Source organism: Blennius ocellaris, assembly GCF_963422515.1.
Source record: "Blennius ocellaris genome assembly, chromosome: 3".
Taxonomy (NCBI): domain Eukaryota; kingdom Metazoa; phylum Chordata; class Actinopteri; order Blenniiformes; family Blenniidae; genus Blennius; species Blennius ocellaris.
In genome coordinates, this window is record NC_137652.1 from 20968182 (window position 1) to 20988198 (window position 20017).

The 20017-nt window shown below is 44.9% G+C and overlaps 4 protein-coding genes across 4 annotated transcripts in view; 1 reads left to right on the top strand and 3 right to left on the bottom strand.

Moving 5' to 3' along the window:
* Positions 1–20017, bottom strand: part of LOC308148835 (histone H3.2) — a gene marked incomplete at its 3' end in the record, with an annotated part of 132954 nt that overhangs the window by 2444 nt on the left and 110493 nt on the right. The gene's annotated exons all lie outside the window — the stretch shown is intronic.
* On the bottom strand, positions 2279–2653 carry LOC308148993 (histone H2B-like; the record flags this gene model as incomplete). The annotated part of the gene is made up of 1 exon (XM_080520601.1): positions 2279–2653. The coding sequence occupies one exon, from the start codon at positions 2651–2653 to the stop codon at positions 2279–2281; it is 375 nt and encodes a 124-aa protein (XP_080376727.1).
* Positions 3771–4157, bottom strand: LOC308146447 (histone H2A-like; the record flags this gene model as incomplete). The annotated part of the gene is made up of 1 exon (XM_080518260.1): positions 3771–4157. One exon carries the CDS (start codon positions 4155–4157, stop codon positions 3771–3773), a length of 387 nt encoding a protein of 128 aa, XP_080374386.1.
* nup133 (nucleoporin 133) lies at positions 4986–19770 on the top strand. Its single transcript, XM_080520933.1, has 25 exons — positions 4986–5211; positions 5982–6100; positions 6204–6307; positions 6798–7031; positions 7141–7311; positions 7425–7580; positions 7750–7820; positions 8150–8297; positions 9089–9239; positions 9439–9593; positions 10459–10550; positions 11090–11253; positions 11373–11467; positions 11674–11898; positions 12006–12128; positions 12291–12390; positions 12988–13251; positions 13859–13992; positions 14120–14278; positions 15056–15191; positions 16017–16135; positions 17689–17769; positions 18455–18519; positions 18969–19057; positions 19523–19770. The coding sequence occupies exons 1-25, from the start codon at positions 5087–5089 to the stop codon at positions 19657–19659; spliced, it is 3417 nt and encodes a 1138-aa protein (XP_080377059.1). The 5' UTR covers positions 4986–5086; the 3' UTR covers positions 19660–19770.

The following is a 20017-nucleotide window of genomic DNA, read 5'->3' on the forward strand; positions in this document are numbered from 1 at the left end:
CTGAACGGCGTAACTTGTGTTTTCTGTGCGGAGAATAAAGAGTTTCTAATGACTTTGTGAGCATCGCTGCTCCCTGAAAGTGAAGGATCCCACAGCGGACTGCTGTCTCTTCATGTTCAGCTCACATTCACTTCTCACAATCTCTGCAATTCGTTACTGGAGCCTTCAAAAGTCACACATTCAGCCCGGAACTCAGCGCTGCCCAGCGACTTGTCCCTCTCTTTTCTACAAGAAAATACCTTCACACACAGCAAATATCCACCAAAACACACTTTACAGCTTCAGCACACGCTTTTCCATAGAGTCCGAGCAGAAACTTCCCACTGCTGATAAGTATTTTGTGATAAAATGAGGATTTTGTAGGAGCAGCAAACACACTGATGGAGGCGGAAGCAGAGCGCAGCCAGCTCGTTTCTGACATCAGCTGTGAGGGGCTCTCACTCATATTAGTACTTTAAACATTTCATTTAGACAGGAAAAAAAACTCAAAGTGGATATCACATTGTCAACGTGATCATTCCGAGGTTTAACATAAGACAATAAAAAAGAACGTTTGATTATTAGTGTTGAAAGTATTGTGTTCACAGTACAACATCAAATTCCACTTTTATTATTAGAATGTCCAAGTCCATGTATATTTAGTACACTATCATATGGCTTAGTTTCTCAGCTCGGCTTAGTTTTTGTTTACCATTCGCTTAATGGTTAACACGTGCATGTAAATAAACTTTTAGTTATTACTTTTCACGAAAATCTCAGTTGGAAGCTGCATATACATTTTTTACACATTATTAGCAAATAATGTGTAAAATCAGATCAAAATTCACTCAACTAATTATTTAAGTCCCTCATTCTTCCATTTGTTAAAAGGATCAAAATCAAATCAATCACATAAAACTACTGTAGGTCCTTAAATGTCACGATGTATTTTAATGGTTCTGTTCAGACGTGTTCCCTATTAATTGCTTCTTATCAGCAGAATGATAAATACAGCTCTGTTAACACATCCTTCTGCACAGTCAACATTTGATTCAGTTTTTCTCCATAAAGGTAATGCTGATTGTTGGATATAAGGTTACCATTTGAAGAACTATTTAACTTCGAAGTTCAGCACCAAGGACAGCTCTTAATCATCTACCTGAGCCCGAAGAGTCCAGATCATGCGGAGCATAATCACTCTCTTTACAGATCAATGTATCGTACTCCTCCTCCCAAACAAAGACACTTGGACTCAACTTTCCGAAGATCAGCAGGTCACACTCAGGATGGGATGGAATCAGACCAGGAAACACCTGTGAGGGTCTGACTTTTGTGAAACAGCCAATAGTAGTGATACTTTTTTTTAAATTATTATAAATGATTGATTACTGTTAATAATGGAATACACATTTCTCCAAACATGCAACTGTGTTTTTCTTTTTGCAATTCAAATATATTTACTTTATACGCAAAATACAACACAATGATTTCCAGGCTTTTTTTTTTTTTTTTACAGAGAAAACAATGCTACATGAGCAACCATAAGTGACTGTGGAAAGGAAGAACTCTACATTAACAGGAAAAAAAAAACAACCTTGCAGAACCAGGATCACAGGTGGATAATTTTTGGTGTTCTGGTACGGGTGAGAGAACAGAGGAGAGAAAAGGATAGGCCGATTGAGAGATATGTAAAGCCTGGTCGGGGTAGAGGTTCTTTCCTCTCAGTGACATGTTTCAAACGAGGGACCACGAGTTTTGAAAATGGCACTTTTTTTTTTTTTTAAACACTCGTAAAACTATAACTACCTCCTGGCTACATGAAGCTTTTGAGTAAAATGAAACTGATATGAGAGTGGTTGTGCTGACATGAGGACTCAAGTGTTCAGACTTCAGAAGGGCTGCAGAACAACACATATAGTCACGTGCAAGTTTGAACCGATCGTTCACGAGCCACATCAAGTTATAATAGCTGCTACAGGCTCCTTAAGCTCATGAGGCATTCAGTGCGCATGCTCGCTATAGTGGTTCAACACCCATGACAGACAAGGCTTGAACCTCGTTCACGTCCTGACTCGGCTCTATTGAGCTCGTCTGAGCCCTGTAATTAGTAAGATGTAGATACATATTTAAACTATAAATCATTCAGTTGGGTTTGGAATAAGGGAAACTTGTGTATTATGTTTCGATTTCAGTTATATGTAAATTACAACATCCGCAGTTGGTCAACCATCACACATGAATCTCTCCAGAAGAATTGTGTGGCTCTTAAAAGAGCCGTTGGTTTTGATCAGCAGATGGTCTACTTGGAGCTGGTGTACTTGGTGACGGCCTTGGTGCCCTCAGACACAGCGTGCTTGGCCAGCTCACCGGGCAGCAGGAGCCGCACGGCGGTCTGGATCTCCCTGGAAGAGATGGTGGAGCGCTTGTTGTAGTGAGCCAGACGAGACGCCTCGGAGGCGATGCGCTCGAAGATGTCGTTGACGAACGAGTTCATGATGCTCATGGCCTTGGACGAGATGCCGGTGTCGGGGTGGACCTGCTTCAGCACCTTGTACACGTAGATGGCGTAGCTCTCCTTCCTGGCCTTTCTCCTCTTCTTGCCTCCTTTGCCGGTGGTCTTGCTCACGGCTTTCTTAGAGCCCTTCTTGGGCGCAGACTTAGCGGGTTCAGGCATCTTGATTCTTCACAAATCAGTATGGTGACCAGTTGGCGGCGAGACCCCTTCTTATAGAGGCTGCAGACAGAGCAGGCTGTGCTGTCCCCTGTCTGTGATTGGTTCAATTCCTCCTGGTTGAAGAGGTGGGGGTCCTAGTTTGTGGGACTGACCGTTAGACAGCCCGCCAACTCGCCGTTTGTTTAAAGGAGCGGGAAAATTAAGGAGACGTCATGTGAATTAAACATTTATTTTTATTTATTTATTTGCTTATCTGAGCAGTATACATTCTGCTCAAAAGGAGTGGGCTGAAGCAAGAAGTTTATGAGCGCCTACCCCCAAAAACCTTGTAATATTTATTTTTGTAAAGCATCAGTGGAGTGTTTCTCAATAAAGCAGCAGGTGTTCGATATCAATGGTGAGCTGGAATCTGGGTCAGTGCTTCACTGTTCACAAACTCCGATCTAACAAAGAGGCACCCACTATAAATTTAATCTTTGTGGTCCTTTTTAATTATGTACGCACACAATAGAAATAGTTTCATTAAATGTAAGAAAAAGGAAATGATTGAAAAAGTCACAGATGAAAGAATGTGTCCGACTTGATCTCATGTAATGTGGTAAAAAGTCAAATTTATAAACTCATGATTGATGGTTGTTAATCTCAGTGTAATGAAATCTACACCCTGGATACATCTAAATATTTACTTCTAATTTGTTCTTGAGTTAGTTCTGTACACCAAGGAAAGACATTCCAATGTACCGGAGAAATTTGTTTTATTAGATTTTGCTAATATACACCTATAAACTTAACCCAAATTGCTCTACATTCTCAACCAAAGGAAAATATGTAAAAACACACGGTCAAAACTGTTCATCCAGTTAGCAATTTTGTGATTCTTTATCCATATCATCCACATCTAGTGTCAATGATACTGAGCATATTTTACTTGTGATACCAAATATTACAGTATCACAAATTTCATTTACGAGTGGGATTTATGATTCTAAGCATAAAATGTCCTAACAATCCAAACAGTGTATATAGTTGTCAACGAATTTTGAGGATTTTTTTGCTCTTGGAGGAAGACGTGAGTGGCTCTTAAAAGAGCCTTTGTGTTTGCTGGTTAAGGGCCGGTTTACTTGGACTTGGCCGGCTTCTCAGTCTTCTTGGGCAGCAGCACAGCCTGGATGTTGGGCAGCACGCCGCCCTGAGCGATGGTCACTCCGCCCAGCAGCTTGTTGAGCTCCTCGTCGTTGCGCACCGCCAGCTGCAGGTGACGGGGGATGATTCTGGTCTTCTTGTTGTCGCGGGCAGCGTTTCCAGCCAGCTCCAGGATCTCAGCGGTCAGGTACTCCAGCACCGCCGCCAGGTACACGGGAGCTCCGGCTCCCACACGCTGAGCGTAGTTTCCTTTACGCAGCAGTCTGTGAACACGACCCACCGGGAACTGGAGTCCCGCACGAGACGAGCGGGTCTTGGCCTTCGCTCTGGCTTTGCCGCCGGTCTTTCCTCTGCCGCTCATTTTGTCTGGTTGCTTGTCGAGTTGAAGCTCAGTCAAACTGTGGTACTGCGTGGACAAAGGCTGTCTTATATAGGGAGGAGAGCGCGAGCCAGTCCGTGACGCACCAATGAGAAGCCGCTTCCAGCAGACTGACCCGCGTTCAACATCAGAGACAATAACAACAATCTTCTTCCAATCAGCAGCTCCTCACTGAGGAGGATTTCTTCTCGGCACGCTGCTAAAACTGGAGATGTTCGCAGAGGACACCATTTGAAAGAAGAAGAGCAACAACAACAAGAGGGCACAATTGTGCACACAAGCACTTATATCGAGTTTATACTTCACGAAATCCTTGTGCACTAATAACCAGTGAGTCAACAGAACAGAAACGTATGACTGCATGATCGTATGTCTGTTGATAGTTTAGGCTCTTATTCTCATTCTTTTATAGCATTGTGTATTGTGTATTACAGATCTTATAAAATTTTTACTTTTCTGCACAATGTCACATTGATACAATGATAATAAAGATTTCTGATTTCTGATTCTGATAACTCGTTTAACTTTTTGGGGAAATTGCAGACCCTTGCAGCTCCAAAATAGACAATTAGGTTTCACTCCCTGTGACGCCATCAGTTAAGATTAACCAGTTACGCGTTGGCATTAGAATAAATATAGAGAAGCACAAAAAAAAAAAGGTTGTTTCTTGTCGATCACGTTGATTCTTACACTGTACCCCCCCCACCCCCACGGTGTTGTTTTCGTGTTGTGTTATTCATAAAGTTTTTTCAAAGAGGCGGGACAAGTGATGACGTGTAATTCACGCGCCTGTCCCGCGCGGTGTTTGGAGGAGAGTGTGTGTATCTCGTCTGTCTTCGTGCTGTCAGCATTTAAAACCGACTCTTGCGTTTTCCCCGCTCGTTTGTTTACCCGAGCCCCCCACAGCTGCCATGTTCAGTCCCCGCAGCGTCCCGAGCCCGGGCCGCAGGCCGCAGGGCCGGACGCCCGGGAGGAAGAGCTCCGGAGCGGCCGGCGGCCTGCTCTTCTCCCCGCGGAGGACGTCTTTTGCGGCGGGGTGAGTGTTAACCTTCATCTGGTGTGTTATACCGACTAATTCTGCATTCCGAACCCGTGGTTTACCTTCGATTATAGTTGTTTTATTTTATTTATTTTTTTAAGTGATCTTCATTGCTTATGTGTTTTGGTGAGCTAAATGCGGTATGGCGTGTAGAGAGGTCTGTCTGTTGTTCTGTCTGTCCTTTCCTTCTATTTTTTAACCCCAAACTGCAGAAAGTCTCCACATTTGAATCTTGTTCTGCAGGTTTCGTCCTGCTTGCTCAGGTTTAATTTAGTTTTTCTCTGTAAATGTGCTCTGAACTGACTCGTATTTGGCGCTCTATATTTGAATAGATATGTCAAATTGACTGGGTCCTTAAATAAAAAGCATCATGAAAAATGTTAAAGATGTCCCTGAACGCTTTCACAAGTTTGATATTACCCTGAAAGCGATGTTACTACACCTGCTGAAACATGCAGCTTGATTCCATCAGTGTTGTTTATTTAGTACAAAAAACTCCAATCAGCTATTTTTTTTAAAAGACAGACAGCAGTTTCAGGATGAAGTCCTCCAGAGAGAGATAAAATTTACCTCGATATCCAATCCAGCAAACGTGCGGTGCTGAGCGCAAACATCACTTATTGAATAATTTCGCCTCATAAGGCCTCATCATCGGATTGTGCTCAAGTCATTCTGCAGAAGGACGGCAGCCCAACATTCACATACCAGGAAAACCCAAGTCTGAATTTGTCACTAATACTTGCCACACAAACTTTCTGTCTCTCCAGCAGGTCGACGCCGTCCCGAATGCAGTGTCACGCAGCTGTCGAAACCATCAACTTTGACGTGCAGACCTTCGGCTCGTCGCTGCCCGTTAAAGTGATGGAGGCGCTGACGATGGCGGACGGTGAGCGGAGCCTCATCGGGGGGGGGGACAGACAGACAAGTTTCATGTCATCTCGTCCGGTTCTCTCCTTACTGTCCATTGACTGTGTGTGTTGTTGCTTCAGCTGATGATCACATCTCGGTGAAGGTGAATGAGAGCGGCTGGGCCTGGATGGTTTGTGGGGAGAAACTGATCACCTGGAAGATCAGTCAAACTCCTGTGGCCAAGGTACGGTACACACATGATCACAGTGTAATGGACAGGGGGCACTTGTACCATTAAAGCTCAATGTTTGAAGCATTTTTAGTTGAAAAACAGATTTCTGTTCAATCAAATATTACTCAAAGTAGAAGGGGCATGTTCCAGATTCAATGGACGTTTTCTCTAGCCGTTCCCCGCTGACGGTGCATTGAACAGTTCTCTGCTGTCGCTGTAGAGGAGACTCTACATAGTAGCTTTTGCATTGGATGCAGAAATAGGAAATGCCTATAAATAATAGATGATTCGTCAGACGTTTGAAAGCCTTTCAAAGGAAAAGAAAATAAGGGAATTTGTCCAAATAATTGTTGAATTATGTCTGAAACAATCATTTGACACAGATTGAAGAAATAGACAAGGCCGCAGACAGAAGATAAAAGTCTAGGATGTTTGAGTTCATACATATTAAATGTATTACATGATCTGTTGTTTGTTTTGTTTTGTTTTTTTCCCCCTCCAGCTGTCTGTGTGCAAAGAGCTGCAGTTGCCCAGCAGTGAATACAACTACACAGCAGACCTCATGGCCATGACGTCCGGTGCTCCTCTGGAAGTTGCTACTGTCCAGTCCATCTCCGTTCTGGCTCTGTCTGTGGAGGGAACGGCTCGGTTCTGGCCCAGCCTGGCGCAGGAGGGCAACTACATTGAGACTGACGTTGACCTGGGAGACCTCTGCAACTTTGTTGTTGCTGTCAGAGTGCGTTGATTTTCTGACTCTTATTTAAATCAACGCGAACAACTTAAAATAGGCTGCTTGTATTTGAAGGTTCAGTTTTGACGCCCAAACCCGCCGTCTCTCCTCTCAGGGCGGGAGCTTTGTCTTGTCTTCTGAGAAGAATCACCTGTGGAGAGCGAGTGCAGACTCTTCAGGGAAGCTGCAGTACCGAGCTCTGCAGCAGGGTCAGGGCGTGCTCTCCGGCATTGGACGCCGCGTCTCCAGCCTGTTTGGGATCCTCTCCCCCCCCGTTAACGACACGGTGAGTCGTACCTGCGAGCCGCGCAGTACTTCGGTGCAGTGGTTCCCAACGGGATGAACCCCTTTTCACCGCCAGAGCTTGCTGCATCGTGTCTGTAATTGTTTGTGCCGCAGCTGCACAGTGTGCTGTGGATGGGAGGAACCGGCTGCCTGTACACGCTGACCTCCTCCAGCCTGAGTAAGTGGGAGGTGGACGACGGCTCAGAGCACCAGGTCCTCAGCTGGGACGTCCGCAGAGCGCTGACCGAGAGCATCGCAGATGCCATCTGGGTGAGTACACAACACGCACAGCGAGGGGCTTCTAAACAAGATCGATGTCAGCGGTTCAAATTACTGGCTGGGTTTCCACAGCGGAAGCCTTTTCCTTGTGTCATTTTCCCCTATTGTGTCACGAGAAGTCATGATGGCTCGAACTGAACTGATTTTCTCCTCCCACCAGGGCTCAGAGAGCAACTTTGAGGAAATGAAGGAGGGGGTGAACGTGGCTTACCTGGACATGAAGCTCAGCCAGTGAGTGATGATCCAGCACACAGTCCAACCCAAATTGTCTCAAATGTGATGATTTTAGATTGTCCTTCCCTTTATTGTGGACAGCTGAAGACGCACCTGAGCATTAATGCTGCTGTGGCATCAGCGTCGAGATATGTCACACCTGTGAGGTGGAGGGATGCCCACGGACAACAGATTTAGAGCAGTTTGAAAATGATATTTGAGTGAACACAGACCTTTTGTGAACATAGAGGAAGTCTTACATCTTTGGCTTCAGCTCATGAAAAACGTGAGTGAAAATGGTGGCTTTCTCTCTTCACTGCACTCTGATGCATTTGCTCTGCTTCCAGAGCCGGCCTGGTGGTCCTGGCTGCAGCCTGGCACCCCTCTGACAGTCCCTGCCTGGCCTACTTCTGCCTGGTCACCCTGCAGGACAATGGAGCCGCCATGTCTGACCAGTTCACCGTGGAGGTCACCAAGTACAGCATACCCTTCCAGGTGGGTCCAACTGCTGGAGAGACACTAAACCAATAAACGGATGATATAACAGACACGCAAAAACAAGTGGCACACATTTAAATCTCTGCTAAGGAAACTCAATAAAGAATATATCTTTTATTTGTCACACGGTGACACTGTGTCCTTACTGAACAAAGGGCAGCCTCAGTGCCTAGAGGACATTTGTGGGTTTTTGGGATCTTCCACAGTGATGGTGATCAGAGTTTGGAGAAGTGCTCGCTCTCAATTTTCCCACTGAGAAATCTCTTTTATCTCTTCATAAATATGAAGACATGCTTCTTTATATAGGTCACGATTTCTGAGGTGCTCATTGGAGCACAAACTTTTTATAAGTGGAAACAAGCCAGGGAGAGCGATCACAGATTTTCTTCACTTCTGGCACGTCATTCCCAGGTATGGGGACACGTTACTGTTTGAAAACCATTAGAAAGGGAATTATGCATATGACCCCTTTAATAAATGTGTAAAAATTAAAAATCCTTCAGACCTTCATTACTTTGAAGTTGCAATAGAAATGTACAATTATTGGCCCAAATCAGCTTAACCGGGTCAATATGACCACAAAAAAAAAAAACTTTACTCACTGTAATTTCTTCCCCCTCTGGAGTTGGAATATTGCCTTCCGTTGGGTTTAGTATTTAAAATGAGGTGAAATTCAGCTTGCAGGTATATAAACCTTCCTCGCGATACCGTCTTCTGCACCCACTGCTCTAAATTTCCCAGAAGTAGCATGTGTTCTTTATTGTTGCTCTCCTGCCTTGTTTGTTCAGAGTGAGGAGGCCCTGCAGGAGATGAAGATGGCGCTGCCGCCCTCCCCCGGCTCCACGGCCTTCCTGTACAATGAGGAGCTGGTGTTCGCCTGCTCCACGGGAACCAGCAGGGCGGCGCTGCCCGACGAGAAAATCAGCTTCAATTCAGCAGGTGCTCCCGTGTTTGACCCGCCGCACAAAACACTGGCAATTGACACGTGTGATTTTATTTTTTAAATAGAAATAATCAGTAAGTGCCTGAATAATTGATCTGTTTTATTGGTTTGTCCGCGGAGAAAATGTCGCGTCTCGCGGTTTCACGGATGCTGAAGTCGGGTCGCTGATTTGTGCCTGTGGATGTCTGTGTTCAGGCGACGGCGTACGCGGCGGAGGCTGCTGCGCCAACCTGCCCGTGTTTTTCTCGCTGAACAGCGGCCTGGTGGCGGTGGTTGCCCGAGAGAGCGCCTCCATCCTGCCTGAAACGATGGAGGACTCGCTGTGCTCCTCACTGGCTGCTGCCCCAGAGGTAAGAGTCATGACAGGACTAAAACCACATGTTGGTTGAAGTATGGAGGAGGTCCGCCAGGTAAAGAGGAGGTCTTTGAGATATGGAGGAAGTTGGCAGCCTTTTGAACCCGTTAAAGCAGGGGTGTCAAACATGCGGCCCGGGGGCCAGAACCGGCCCGCCAGAGGATCTAATCCGGCCCGCCATGTGATTTTTTTTTTTTTTTTTTAAGTATAAATATGAAAACTGACAGAGGCTGATCTAAAAACACTAGATTGGCAAAAATGACATTCAAAACCGCCCTTGGTCAGAAATTATTAATGCGTCTGTGGAGGTCACACAACGCAACACCTTTCACAATAAAGGTGTCAAATTTATGTGAAGTTTAGACACGTAAACTCCCCAAAAAATGTCCACATTATGGCAAATTGTTTTAATCCTGAATAAAAATATTCTTGCAGCTACAAAAGAAGGAAAGATTTTGCATTTGTTCGTATCTGCAGTTTAATATGTTACGTTTGACTTGTTCGGCTCTCCAGAGGTCAGATTAGGTTGGACGTGGCCCCTCAACTAAAATGAGTTTGACACCCCTGAGTTAAAGTGTCTGGATGTATTTGAGAGGAAAACCAGAGAGAAGACAACTTCAGACGTCATGACTGGAGGTGACCAGAGGTGGACCGGCGAGGGGGTGCTGCTGGCTGAGAGCCAGCAGGAGGTTGATACGGGTCTGAAACGATGGCGTGGAGAAACCGAGGAGCTTTTCCATCTCATCTCTTCATTTCACCTTTGAGATCAGCGTAGAAGAACAATAAGAAATGAAGTGATTAAATGTCACCTCAATGTGTGATTGTGGTGAGTCTGTCACGTTTCTCATTTTGCTTTGAAGGTTTCATCGATGGAGACTCCAACCAGAGCGGAGACGGTTGCTCAGGAGGACAAAACCAAATTGCTAAAAGCCGCTTTCCTGCAGTTCTGTCGGTACGTTCATATACTCCACCTTTTCTATTACGAGTTTTGATACCAGCCAAGGCTTTTCTGGTCCTGATCAGTCATCTGTAGTTTGTTTATCAGGATTGGGAAAGTAAACAATTTGATGTAAATTATTATGGATGTACCAACTGAAAAATAAACATTTTCTCTTTAAGAAAAAAAAATTAATTTGTGAGTTAAAAGCCTTACTTTAACATTACACAGCGAGACAGAGAGGAAGTCAAAGGTTGACTTAATTAACAATTCATTTGATTTCTTCATCAAATGAGATCAGTTAAAAAAAGTATTTATTGTTGTGGATGTGTAACAGTCACATTTGTCTCCTCTCTGGTCGGACCATAATTTTCTGTGTTTCTCTCTGTACAGCTACACATTTGTAATTAGATTATTACTTATTCTGCTCTTTCCAGCATTTGTTTCTTCCGTTATTCATCTTAGAGTGTGCTGCACTTCATGTGTCATTCAAATCCGAAAGTTTCTCTGGAGAAAGGTGCATCACAACCCGTCTCTCCGCTGTGTCTCGTCAGTAACGACCTGGTCGGCGCCCAGACGGTCACAGACGAGCTCTTCACCGCTGACAGTGAAGCAGAGGAGGGCGCGGAGCTCGACAGCATTGTGACTCGGATAAACCTGGACTTGGTGGACGACTACCCGGCCTCAGACCCACGCTGGGCTGAGTCCGTACCCGACGGTACGAAACGCTGGGAGAACGGCGACATGGACGTTCGTTATTTCAGGCAAATGTAATCTCTTTAGTTTTAACAGTTGTTTTTTTTTTTTTTATCATCTGTGTTTTGGTTTCCGTTTCAGAGAGCGCTGGATTTCCCCTCACCTCCCTCATCATCCTCCACCAGTTGGAGGACAAGATGAAGGCTCACGGCTGCTTCATGGACTTTTTGCTCCAGGTCACTGATATTCCCACTTTATAGACAATCGCAGGGTGAAAACGTTGTGATGTCGAATAGAGCATTCACTACAGGTGTCAAAGTATTTGAAGTGTGAAAAGTGTGCAGATTAAGTTTTTGCTTTTGTTATTTCACCGATTCAGCAGAAATGTTTCCGCTTCTCCGGGTTGAACTGAGAGTGCAATCAACCTGCTTTCTCCCGGTAGGTGGGTTTGTTGGACCGGCTCAGTCAGGTGACGGTTCGCTCGTCTCCCATGGCAACGCGCCTGCTGCTGTGTGAGCAGGCAGAGAAGCTGCAGGCGGCCATGGTGCTGAAGAACCACCACACCAAACACAGCGAGCTGGTGAACCGGGCCATAAGCACGGCCCTGCAGAGGAGCAGCACCAACGTGCCTTCCAGCCTCACTGCCGCCGACGTCTTCTTTAGAGAGGTGTGTGTGTGTGTGGGGGGGGGAGGTCCTTCTCGTCAGGTGAAAGTGCTGGGTTTGGTTTCCTTGCCACGGATAGTTACTGCATCGTTCCTCGGTCGCTCTTGCAGGTGTCCCAGATCTCCTCGGTGTTTGATTGTCTGCTGGAGGAGGAGGAGCGAAGCCTGAAGGAGAATCCAATGGACTCCGTGCAGTGGGCCGAAGGCGTCCTGACGGTCAACAGCATCATCAAGGTAAACACACCGTCATCTCCTGTGAGGCAGAGGGTGATTTCCACCAGGGGGAGCTCGACTGAACCATCGCAACATGTAATGTGTGTGTGTGTGCGCGTGTGTGCGTGTGCGTGTGCGTGTGCGTGTGCGTGTGCGTGTGTGTGTGTGTGTGTGTGTGTGTAGGACATGCTTCAGGCTGCTGGTCAGTACAGAGAGACCAAGGCCTCCACGTACAGAGCGTCTGAGAAGGCTGCTGCAGAGCCCGAGTACATCCCGTGGACAGGTAACACCAGTTTAGTGTCTGCAAGAAATGACTTTAGCGTGATTGGCAAGCTGGAACTACTGTTCCGGCAGGATGGAGCATTGTCCCTATCTCATTCTCCCCATCTCATTGGAAGCACACCAATGAGATAGGGGCATCATTTGTGATGATGATGACGTTTCATTAAAGAGTTATTAATGCCGGCTCTTTACGGATGTGCGCATGTGTTTCTCAACTGTTTATAGTGGTCTAATACACTAATTAACTCCACTTTCTTCATGTACGTGCTCCATGTGGCTCATCTAAAGTGACTATGTACCCGAGGCTTTGTTTTCTTGCCATCGTATGCTCGTATAACTAGCCCAACCTGCCATATATAGCATGGCAACGGCTGTGAAGAGAGGGATGCTGCATTTAAGTACGACTTTAAAAAACTCTTGAGTTTCACTTGAGAACTATTAATAATTGGAAGCCCTCTGATTGCAGTTATGGATTAAATAGCCACAACGTGACAGGCAAAGAGCTGCATGCAGCTCTCACACCGCTGCTTTAGGACACCACGGAGTTGATTTTTCTCTGTTCGTCTGCTCTGTTCTCACACTCGCCTTCCTCCTCCAGCATCTGGAGGCGTTGGGGGTATTCGCACCGTGCTGACTCGCCAGCACGAGATCATCCTGCGCTCGGTGTACCCACACGCCGACTCTGAGCTGCGCAGCACCGTCTGTGAGCAGCTGGTGGCGCTGTTGGACCTCTACCTGGCCGGCTACGTGGCCCAGCTCAATTCGCTGCAGCAGCAGAGGCCCCTCGGGGCCCAGCAGGAGCGCTACGACAGCCTCGAGATGGAGTACGTGCAGCGCCGCTCGGAGCTGCTGTCGCCGCTGTGTAAGTGAACAGCTGAGCTGAGAGTCGGATGTACGATATAAGAGCACACTTTAAAACAGACCTTTGCTATATGCACTTGTGGCACTTGGACTGCGTTTATACAACGTCTCATTTGAAAACGCATCATCTCAGAAAGGCTTTACATATAAACCTACACAAACAATGTTTTAAACGATGTCCCTTTCCACACAAACGGGGAAAAAACACTTTGTTGGTGCTGTTGTTTGTTTGTAATGATACAGAGAACAATGCGCTTTAAACTAACAATGCAAGTATACAGATATTTGTATCGACAGACAACCAAGTTGAATTGCTCCTCCAGTTGATTGTCAACAATAAAGCATGCACAGTAGCAGTGTTTCCCTACATCCACACGGAGACGAGCACTTTCAAAAAAGTTCCACCTTGGGACCCATTTTGAAAAAGTTCCATTTTGAGTGGTTCTGGCTCATTGTTGTCATTTACACTTCACACCGGCACATTTCACCAGGTTAAATTCTACAGTCAGCAGGTTTGTCAACAGTTGTACTCTACGATTTGCTCCATAATAGTTGTTATTATGTTCGCAAACTGGATGACGGGATGACTGTGCCGCGGTGTGTTGCAGTGGAGCTGGGTCAGTACCAGTGGGTGGCAGCATTAGCTGAGAAATACTGCGACTTCGACATCCTGGTCCAACTGTGCGAGCAGACGGACAACCAAAGCCGCCTGCAGCACTACATGGCCAAGTTCGCCGACCAGGTACACGGACAGGGATTTTTCAGCTCGGTGTGTTTTTGGTGCAGTCTGCACACAGCAAACATTATGTGTCTGCGTTACATTTGTGTCTGCGTTGCCCCCCCCCCGACGTCCTCGTCTCCTGTCCCAGAACTTTTCCGACTTCCTGTTCCGCTGGTACATGGAGAAGGGGAAGAGGGGGAAGCTGCTGTCCCAGCCGGCCACTCAGCACCAACAGCTGGCCAGCTTCCTGCAGGCACATCAACACCTGAGCTGGCTGCACCACATCCACATCCAGGACTACCGCAACGTACGCTTCTCTCTCACACACACTCAAATAAGAACCCTGCTTTTACAGATCTTTAGTTCCCAGCTGACTTGCGAGCACTGACCACACCAACAGTGTTTCCCAGTATGAGAGGATTTGAACCACGTCTGCTCAAATCCTGACGTGGTCCCATGTGAACGTTTTAGTTTGTGGGTCAAAAATGCTGGATTTCATCCTCTCCACTTTATAAGATATTGGTGTAAACAGATGTTAAGTTCAACTTTTGTGTAATCAGCACTATATTTATAGATGATCTCTAACTTACTCTTGTTGTTTTGCACTAGGTGGGAACATTTTATTTTACAATTTTTTTATTCAGCTCACTTAAAGCAATTTAAGTGATTACTTGATAATCCCAGGGGAAGTCATGTGCGTCTCTCTTTTTTCCAGAGCTCTCTGGTGCCCCCCCAAGGGAATTCCTATTAAACATTTTAGGCAGTTTGAACTCGTTAATTAACCTTAGAAAGGAGGGATGACATAAGGGAGGAAGGAAGGGAAAGTAAATGTGTCACACACACGCACAAGGAGAACACTCGTCATTTTGCACAGGGTTTAACAAGGGTTGTTGTAGCTGTGAGAGTCAAACCAACTGTTAAGATGATCTGAAATACTTTGTCCCTCCTTTTCTGTTACTTGTAAATCTGCCTTATCCTTTTTCGTGGGTCACTGGGGAATCAAATACACATTCTGCATTCGCATTGCATACGTTGTGCAGGTTTGTGTAGCTGTCCCTGACGTGCCGTCTGGTTTCCCCCACAGGCCCACAGAACTCTATACAACCAGGCCAACATGGAGACACGTTACTTTGTGAAGAAGAAAACGCTGCTGGCTCTCAGTAAGCTGACGGTGCTGGCCTCCGATCTGCCCGAGGACGAGCTCAACAAGCAAGTCGACGGTAAAAAAACACAACAAGCTTGTTAAAAAAGTCATTTAAAAAAAAAAAAAAAAAAAAAAAAAAGAAACCAGTGTGTTAGGTCAACGGCAAGCTGTGCTTATGTTTACTCTCTTTACAGTTCTTCAGTTTGATTCAGAAAGCTTTTAATCTCCATTAAATTATTTACAGATCATCTTTGTCATGTTGTAGACTAAAGATCTTAAAAAAAAAACCAAAGACATAATTTTTTCATGTCAGTACAGAAACTGAATTCCTCTTCAATATCAAAATAACAGGCATTAGAACCTTTACAGCTGTTCTGCAAGTTAACCTCACTCCTGTGCAGTTTAACATTCGGTTAAATATAGAATTACATGAGAGTTGATGGAGGAGTCCAGGATGTTTTCAGACTGAAATTTGCTGTGAGGTTGATGAAGTAAATGTAGCTTTTCAGCTGCAGTTACTGGAGGATAAACACTTCTTACACCGGTCTGAGCCTTTCGATCTGACTACGGTCTGGAAATAATTTGATGCTCCGCAAATAAACAGGCAGGAAAAAGTCCCTTCTGGTCTTTAGGATGATCTTCAAACTGCCTCACTGGATGAAGACACAGATTAGACTTTAGTTTCTCTCCCGGTGTTAAGCTTTGACAAAGTGCAGGGCTTGAGTTTGGCCTTTCAATAGTGCAACACTTTATCAACCAAGTGTACGTGTACACCATCTTCACTTCCCTTTAACATGCTGAGCACTCAACCACGGAGTCATTCTCTGAAGAGCAGAGCATTGAAGTTTGCAGCAGTGGTGCCAGCGTGTCTCACTACCTGCCTGTCGATCCGTTCGCTCAGAGATCGTGGAGCAGGAGCGCTTCCTGCTGCATCAGGAGACTCTGCCTCGACAGCTCCTGGAGGAGAAACAGCAGAACCCCGACACCATGCCTCTGCTCAGTGCTCACAACCTCATACAGGTAGGAACACACACACCAGACTCCACAGTGGTCTTGCAGGTTCTAGGTCTCTGCCTCCTGTACCACTGCTAATTACAATGAGAAGCTCCTCAGTGGACTTTGTCAGGATTCATCAGATTGAGGCGTGATGCATGCAGAGCTGAAACCGCCCAGGACCAGGACTGGAGGCCAGTGCTGCAATCAGCACAACTGTAATTCCAGAGTTCCATTGGCTTTATCCTGTCCTGCTCACCATTATGGAATTGTTACTGGAACAGTCTTTGGCTTTAGTGTTTTGTCATGTCCTTGACGATGGACGCTAAACCAAACAAGGCTTCCATGGGCCAAGCCCAAAGAAGACACCAAAGGCATAAAAAAGAAACGATGGTGGAGGAGGCGTCATGCCGCGGGGCTGCTTTGCTGCATCTGGTACTGGAGGAGACGTTTCCTCATGGGTTTACTATGTTTCCTCTCTCGAACCACATGCTGAGAAATGTCTTCACTATAGTAAAACAGGTTTGTTTGTGAGTTTTTAACATATTACTTAAAAAAAAGTAACTGTCTTCCTTTTGATCTGTGGTTGATATACTGTACAAACAGTGAGAATGAATCTTATGGATGCAATTTTTCAATGACAATTTTAAAATGAGGATCAAATGATCACAGGATCACAGGAGTTTTGTTTTCAATCCACTTAAATCGCTTTATATTTTTGGTACCTCTTAATTGTATTTAGTCTAATTTTAGGCATCTGTGTCTAACATGTTCCGGACAAATGCACTGATTTAAAAAAAAAATAATAATAAATAAAAATACTCAAACTCACAGTCAGCAGGTTTTCAGAGTCACCAGTAGCACAGATTTGGATTGAGTGAGGAAGTCGGAGTAAAACCACATGAAGAACATACAAACTCCACACAGGAATCTTCGCACTGTTGCTCAGACATTTAACCTCCATCCATTCACAGATGATCAGAACTCGTGTTCTTCAAAACACTCTCACGTCTGCCTCCCAAGAATTTCAACAGCTTTTTGTCTTTTTTTTATTTTTATTTTTTTTTATTTAAGGTAGCGCAGATAAACAATACAAAACAGTAAACAATTCCAAAGATGTGTGAAAATGAACAATACATTCTATATACAAAAGTAATACAAACAATACTAAGTGTGACTTGGTTATGTTTATGGAGGAAACAGGGGAAAGGAAATAGTTTGTATAGTAACATAGAAAGGCAAAAAAGTGAAATTATCCATTTTGTAGAAATTGAATGACTTTGTTTTGGGATCGGGGGATTCTATTGTCAGAAATTCAGGGAGTGTTGACGGAGATTCCGTAATAATATAGTCAGACAGCAGATTTTTCCATTGATGTATACTGATATTATTTTTTGATTTCCAGTTTGAGAGTGTGGTTTTCTTGGCGATGGTTCGGGCTACAAGCAGTAGTTTAGTATGTGGTGAGTCGAGAGTGATAGTTGAGATATCTCCTAGAAGGCAGAGTGAGGGGGATAGTGGGATGTGGCTTTTTGTCTTTGATACTTGTTACACCTCCGTCCTCTGCGTTCCGTGTCCAGCTGTACATCTGTGACGACAACAGGAGGGCCAACGAGTACGACTTCAAGAAGGCCCTGGACCTGCTGGAGTACCTGCACGAGGTAACGTCATGTTTAGAGACCGCGCACTGAACTTCTGAGTTTGAAACACTAGGTGGCGCTTGATCCAGATACTTCAACCTGTCTGAAACTACAGCCTGTTTACGCAATGTTTTCAACTGAAATGCAAGTTTGTTTGTTTTTTTTGCCTTTTGGGTGTTTGTTTATACGACGACGACGCTCGGAGCTACGGAAAATTCAACATTTTGGAAACGACTCCCAAGGGGGAACGTTTTGGAAAATGCTAGGTCTCCGTGGAGATGCAGGAAGTGCTGCTACTGTGCATGCACGCCATGGCCGGAGTAAATGGTTCTTCTGCACATGTGTGACCAGATGGACATTAAAAATAATTGTGGTTTCATTATCAAAACAACCAACGAGTGGTCCAATGTGAAAACTACCTTGCCAGCGTTTCTATGTAAATGGCCATCGATTTCAAAACATAAAAACTGTGTAAACACAAAACATTTCTGAAACAAAAACACAAAACTGCTGCATTTATTTTCTCAACTAATCAAAGAAAATTCGTTTCAGGGTCATGAGTTTCTGAAGATATCACATAATCCCACTGAGGTTTTTCACTCTGTTGTTTGTGTGGTTTTGCTTTGAGAAAAGTTTTAACACTCCTGGTTTTAACGTGCGTGTTTCTCGATTGTTGTGAAAACACTCCCGTGTTTCTGTGTTTCAGGAGGACGCCGTGGACGTCGACGCTCTGAAATGTGAGATCCTGGGAAAAGCGCTCAGGAGAGACGAGTAAGAGCTTTTGTTCGTCTGACCAAGTGAGCTGGAACTGGAGTTTGTTTTATTGAAACTATCTGGCAGCGATGGATCAGTCTGTGAGCTCGCTTTGTTTCACCGTCACTGCTCTATGCTCTTCGACATACAGAGACAGGCGCCACTGATTAGATCAAATGTTTAAAAAGTCAAGTATTTACCACGGGACTTGAAAAATATACATATTTAATGACAGAAGTTGAACAAAAGTTTTGCAACATTTGCAAGTTTCTAGTTTACTTACAAGCATCAACTCAGGAGTTACCAAAGTAAACATTATTAGAATAATATACAATATTTTTTTGAATGGAGAGTTGTGGTAATGAGAGCATGAATGACAGCAGAGACCAGTCGTATTTCACAGAGCTGGGATGAGACTTGTCTGCGCTTCCGGAAACCGATTCTCATCCCGCCTCTTTGATTCTCAGCTGGTCGTCCGCTGACGGCAACGACGACCCGCTGGAGGCGGCCAAGGAGAGCATCTTCGTCAAGATCCTCCTCAAACTCATTCAGGAAGGTGGGAACAAACACACTTTGTTCATCTGAAGAGGGCATTCTCAATACGTACAAGCTGAGTTCAGTCTCCCAGCTGTGTGTGTGTGTCAGGTTCAAACGTTTCAAGTGAAAATCCAATCGCTTTTGCATTTTCCTTTCAGAAACGTTTCACGTTTACATGGCAACGTTTTGTAAACTGTGTCACATGGAGACGGCTTTTTCTAAAAGAAAATTCCAGTGTCTCCGAGCACCATTTTCATCTAAACGGATCCCCAAAACAAGAATGAGAGATTTGCATTTTCCACTTGAAAATGTGTTTACGCCCTCATTGTGGGTTTCTGTAGCTTCAGGCCTCATCAGATAATGATCACTGCTCATAGTTCACCGATAAATACATTGACGACTCCACGTTTTCTCTGCTTATTAAAACGACTCAGACTCGCTGCTGATGCTATGATACTGATTAAATCTTTCTTTCTTTTCTCAGGCGTTCCTCTACAGACGTACCTGCCAGACGTCAAAGAGCTGCTGGAGCTGGACGAGCTGAGCAGTTTGAAAACCAAGCCGTACTTTGAATTTGTGCTTCGGGCCAATTATGAACATTACCTTCAAATCCAGATGTGACAAGTGTGTAACCACCCCCCCCTTCCCCCTTCCCGCTGCAAATCTGCTCCTCAGCATTGTGATGATTTCTAACATATTTGTAACTCTTTTCTAATTAAACGTGTTCTTTCACTTCTGTTTCTTCTTTCACACAACACACATCTATAGAGGTGGTCGCTCTGCTCCTATTCATCAGACAAACAAGTTATTTCTTCACAAAAAGCATTAAAACGTCAGTGGCTATTCTCATCCAGTCAGGGAAACGTGTGCATGTAAGAAAGGCTGAGATCTGGATGTTGGTCCATCAGGTCATGCAGACTTTTCTGCCGCACATCAATTCAGTGAATTGAACTATTTGTTCCAGATTGTGTTTAGATTC

Bases quoted from the DNA above. Each gene is read 5' to 3' on its own strand.
- nup133 (XM_080520933.1), top strand. From the start codon at position 5,087: ATGTTCAGTCCCCGCAGCGTCCCGAGCCCGGGCCGCAGGCCGCAGGGC. The intron at 13,993-14,119 runs GTACACGGACAG...CTCCTGTCCCAG, and splicing joins TGGCCAAGTTCGCCGACCAG to AACTTTTCCGACTTCCTGTT. The intron at 16,136-17,688 runs GTAGGAACACAC...TTCCGTGTCCAG, and splicing joins GTGCTCACAACCTCATACAG to CTGTACATCTGTGACGACAA.